Source organism: Syzygium oleosum, unplaced genomic scaffold (assembly GCF_021117445.2).
Source record: "Syzygium oleosum isolate NSW1041296 unplaced genomic scaffold, Sole_v2.1 Sole_v2.29, whole genome shotgun sequence".
In the NCBI taxonomy this organism is placed as follows: Eukaryota; Viridiplantae; Streptophyta; class Magnoliopsida; order Myrtales; family Myrtaceae; genus Syzygium; species Syzygium oleosum.
The window spans coordinates 3,937,536-3,941,610 of NW_026607513.1; the positions used below are offsets into that span (position 1 = coordinate 3,937,536).

General features: G+C 43.1%; 1 protein-coding gene across 1 annotated transcript; it reads right to left on the reverse strand.

Annotated features, from left to right (window-relative positions):
* Positions 1–1,267: 1,267 nt before the first annotated feature.
* On the reverse strand, positions 1,268–3,796 carry LOC115692107 (peroxisomal 2,4-dienoyl-CoA reductase [(3E)-enoyl-CoA-producing]-like). Its single transcript, XM_030618864.2, has 5 exons — positions 3,424–3,796; positions 3,158–3,317; positions 2,758–2,927; positions 2,444–2,663; positions 1,268–1,684 (listed from the first exon to the last, which is right to left on the reverse strand). The coding sequence occupies exons 1-5, from the start codon at positions 3,607–3,609 to the stop codon at positions 1,536–1,538; spliced, it is 885 nt and encodes a 294-aa protein (XP_030474724.1). The 5' UTR covers positions 3,610–3,796; the 3' UTR covers positions 1,268–1,535.
* Positions 3,797–4,075: the final 279 nt, after the last annotated feature.

Sequence of the window (4,075 nt, forward strand, 5' to 3'; positions counted from 1 at the left end):
CCAGCTACCCACGTGCAAATTATTGGTGCTGGAATAGTGTATGTTTGCTTAGGAAATTCAAATTAGATTTTCCTTTTTAAACAATGGAAAGTATTTTCATGTTTGAGTCAAATACCGGAAAATATTATCATTTTACTACGAAATGTCATATTTTTTTCACGACACAATGCAAATTTTTTATCTTTTGTTTTTTTGTTTTTTTTCGTCTAGAAATGTCTGACGGTGAATATTGGATACTGCTAAGATGCAATGCAAAGGCCCTCCTCCATTCAATAATCCTTGAGAAAGAGGACTGTGTGGACAGAGCCCGTTCGAGAAAACATAACTAAAGTACTGATGCCCCAATCCGACACCTCTCCACAGAAGACTGTCTCCTTCTTGAATTGGGGGGGTGTTCTCTCTCTGTTCGATGAGAAAAGCAGATTCCTTTCGAGTTGAACAACAACAACAACGGTTGGATGATGACGAAATATGAACAACGTAATGTAGCCTTCGTCGTCCGTGTGCCATAGAAAAGCATAGGTTAATTCATTTTCTAGAGCACTGGAAAAAATAAGTTTGCTGAAATAAATGAGTTTTTGAAAGCTTTCAGAAACTTTTAAGCATAGGTTAATTCTGGACGTTCTTTGGTTTGTTCTTCTACTTTATCTACATGAAATGAAATGAGCTTTTTCTGACCCCCAGAAAAAAAAAAATTTCGGGCAAAAGACCCCGTTACCCCAGTCTCGAAACTAATCTCCAAATAAGTCAGATTATGTGGCATATATAATAGAGTTATAAAGACATAGCCAGCTCACTGTAATATAAGATGGATTTTACAGAACGTGAAGATGACACTTCGTGCATATTAAAAGATTAGTGAAGAAGGCTCACAGAACACGAGGCACGTATTCTAGCGGGAACTAACTCTACTTGATTTAGGTTTACAAGTCGGTCAAAATCCAAAATAATTTGTTGGAGTGATTATAATTTGAAATGACCTTTTTCCTCCTCTCGTCTTCCTAGGTAATACTCATGCCACGATGCCTCTTTCTTAGCTAAAAGAATCGTATCAGATCAATCCCAAGCACATGAAACATTTTGAACGATCGAGGTTTGAATAGCCAATTTGACTTGAGCTCAAGCAGTAACTCTTGTCGACTTGACTATGCTCATCCATACCCCCAACCGCAACCGCTGGGTTTATAACATGATCAGAATTGGCACATCACGAAGTGAAAATACATGTCTAAATCTTGAGCATGAGATGAGATAAAGAATTCGATCGTCAGCAAATAGAGCACGCTATCATTTCACTGGTATGAAATGGGCCGAATCCAGTAGCCATTTGGGTCTCTCCTTTTTGGGCTTTGGCATCAAGAAACTGACCAATGTGAAAGCCCATACACTATATGAATAGGAAATGGAAATGCTACGATTCAGTTTTTCACAGCACAGTGGCTTCAGTCATGCCTAGTGTTGCTATGCAGTTCCGTTACAATCACACACAGATCGAAGAAATGAGCATCCCGCACCGTGGTGGTAGTGTTCACAAACTACAACTTGCTCTTAGGAACCCCGACATCTCTGGACCTCCTCTCCACGGCTCTGGAAACTCGCCTCACCTCGTCTTTGGGAAGATGGCGTGGTGTGCTCAGCCATGATCCTCCATCTACTACCAATGTAGTTCCGTTGATGAACTTCCCTGTCGTTACCAGAAAATGCACATATAACATAAGGATCGGTGCCCTTTGGCACAAATATCTCATCATCTCATACATAGATGCGGTAATTTGAATTCATACATCGTCCCTCAAGCAAGTGATTCGAGTTTTTTCAACGTTCAATTATTAAACTATGAAGCGTTCCAACTTGAGAAGATGAGATGGTACTTGTAATCCTGAGTCTCATTTTCATCAAGCATGAGGATTCATGAATGCATCAAATGGTAGCAACAGAGAAATACAAAAGCACTCGGATCAAACTGAACAGCATGAAGGCAGAGAGAATGGTTATGTATGCAAGCAGGAAGCAGCTAAAAGAGTTCCATCACAGCACCGAAATGCCAACCAACGTGTCCCTTATAAACAGATGGCAGACAGAACCAGTTCAAAGGCCAATTTTCTTTTCTGGGGACCAGATTAATATTCAGCTTTCTTTCCTGATTTGGCAGTTCGATCTGTGGTTTATCATTCACGGACATTAATGAGATCCTTCTATTTAACTTATGTCAGTATAGCAGGAACATAATATGAACATCGCAAGTATCTCGAAAGAGATTTCAGATGCAATAAGATTTTCAGGGATGAAATTTTAACATAATATTTTTCTACATCGCATAAAACAAAGTGTTCCAGCAAAACAAAGCTGAAAGAAGACACTATGGCAGTGATTTTGACAAGGAAAACCGAACCAAAAGGGCGAATCTGAGACATGTTCGAGCAGCTAAAAAAAGATTACAAACCTGCATCAGATGCCAGATAAATAGCAGCCATGGCAATGTCCCATTTCTCCCCGAGCTTAAAGAGCGGCATTTGCTCTCTACTGCTCAGAACATCACCAGGCGCGAGTTTGCTCACTCCTGGCGTGTCATCAATAGGTCCCGGTGCAATCCCATTGACTCTTATATCGTAATCCGTCCCCCATTCCAGTGCCAAGCTTCTTGTAATGCTGTCGACAGCCGCCTGTGAAGAGCTCAATCAGTAAGCAAATCCAATACAATTTGAGTCAGAACTTCACGAATAACGAGAAATTGTACCGAATCGAACACAGACAAACCTTTGCAGCAGATACATGGATCTGGTACCAAGTCGCCGTGTAGTGCAAGGTCGCGCTGATATTTATGATCGTGCCCCCGCAAGACGGCTCCTTTCCGGGACCGCCTTTCTTGAGATACTTGAGCGCTTCATGGCACACCGTGAAAGTGCCGACCGAGTCTATGTCAATAACTGCAGAAACCAATCATAGGGAAAACAGATCATCTAATCTAATTCAATAATTCCCACCTTATAAATCTCAATCCTCGTCTGCACAACCACTGGAAAACATAGCATAGCAATAGACTAGCATAATCACAAAAAGAAAGAGGAAAAGAATAGAAACTTTGACCAAATCCCATTCTGATTCACTTTCACTACATGGTTATTGGCAACAACCGGGACAAGAGTAAGAACAAGACCTGTACGAAACCCGTTCGGAGACAAATCCTCGGCTGGGACTAGGAAATTGCCAGCCGCAGCATTCACCAGAATGTCGAGCCTCCCAAAGCTCTTGATGGTCGATTCCAGAGCTCTAACGACGTCGTCTCGCTTGCGAACATCTCCTTCCACTCCGATTGCCTGCAGCAACAGGGACGACACCACACCGGAGATTCGATCACCAAGCAGCAAAAGAAAGAAAAGTGTTTGAATTGTTTGAACAAAGAGAGGCGAAAATTTTACTTACGGGAATGCCGTGGTGGTGGAGAGAAGCGACGGCGGAGTCGAGGACGTGCTTGCGGCGGCCCATGATGGCGACGGAAGCTCCATGTAAGCCCAGCTGGCGCGATATCTCGAGCCCGATGCCCGACCCGCCTCCTGTCAGCAGCGCCACTTTGCCCTTCAGCACGTCCGGCTTGAACGGAGACTCCATATGGAACAACCCTTTTCTACTATTACGCTCACGCTCGGAGAAGAAGATAAATAGGAAAGAAAGAAGAACGATTCCAGGAGGAAGTTGGTGTTTGTCCGTTGCCGGATCCGGCAAGAAACGTGGTTTGGCCGAGAAAATCTGGATGCGTCGATTCTCGTTTTTACTACAGGACAAGACAGGATTGGAGAGACGTCCGGCCGTCCTGTTTGTTGACTTTCCCACTTGTTTGGCTCCAAAATCTAAGATGGTATATGCTGTTCCGGTCAATTCGGAAGCTGTCTAGATTGTCCTGTTCGAGGAGCGGTTCCTGAATCGGTTTCCAGGCAACCCGGTTCAATTTCGGAACCCATCTCCATCCCGAAAAGATCATTTCCGAATCGGTTTTCCTACTTTTGAAAAGGGTCGAAAGGGATCCTTCTGGCATAAATGTCCGCGCGGAATTTATCGAAAACATTCTTATAACCAA

What these genes read in the sequence shown, in the direction of transcription:
- LOC115692107 (XM_030618864.2), bottom strand. Translation starts at nt 3,609, where the DNA reads ATGGAGTCTCCGTTCAAGCCGGACGTGCTGAAGGGCAAAGTGGCGCTG. An exon ending in TCCACCACCACGGCATTCCC is followed by an intron (nt 3,318 to 3,423) that starts GTAAGTAAAATT and finishes CTGTTGCTGCAG; the next exon opens with GCAATCGGAGTGGAAGGAGA. An exon ending in TCCATGTATCTGCTGCAAAG is followed by an intron (nt 2,664 to 2,757) that starts GTTTGTCTGTGT and finishes AGCTCTTCACAG; the next exon opens with GCGGCTGTCGACAGCATTAC.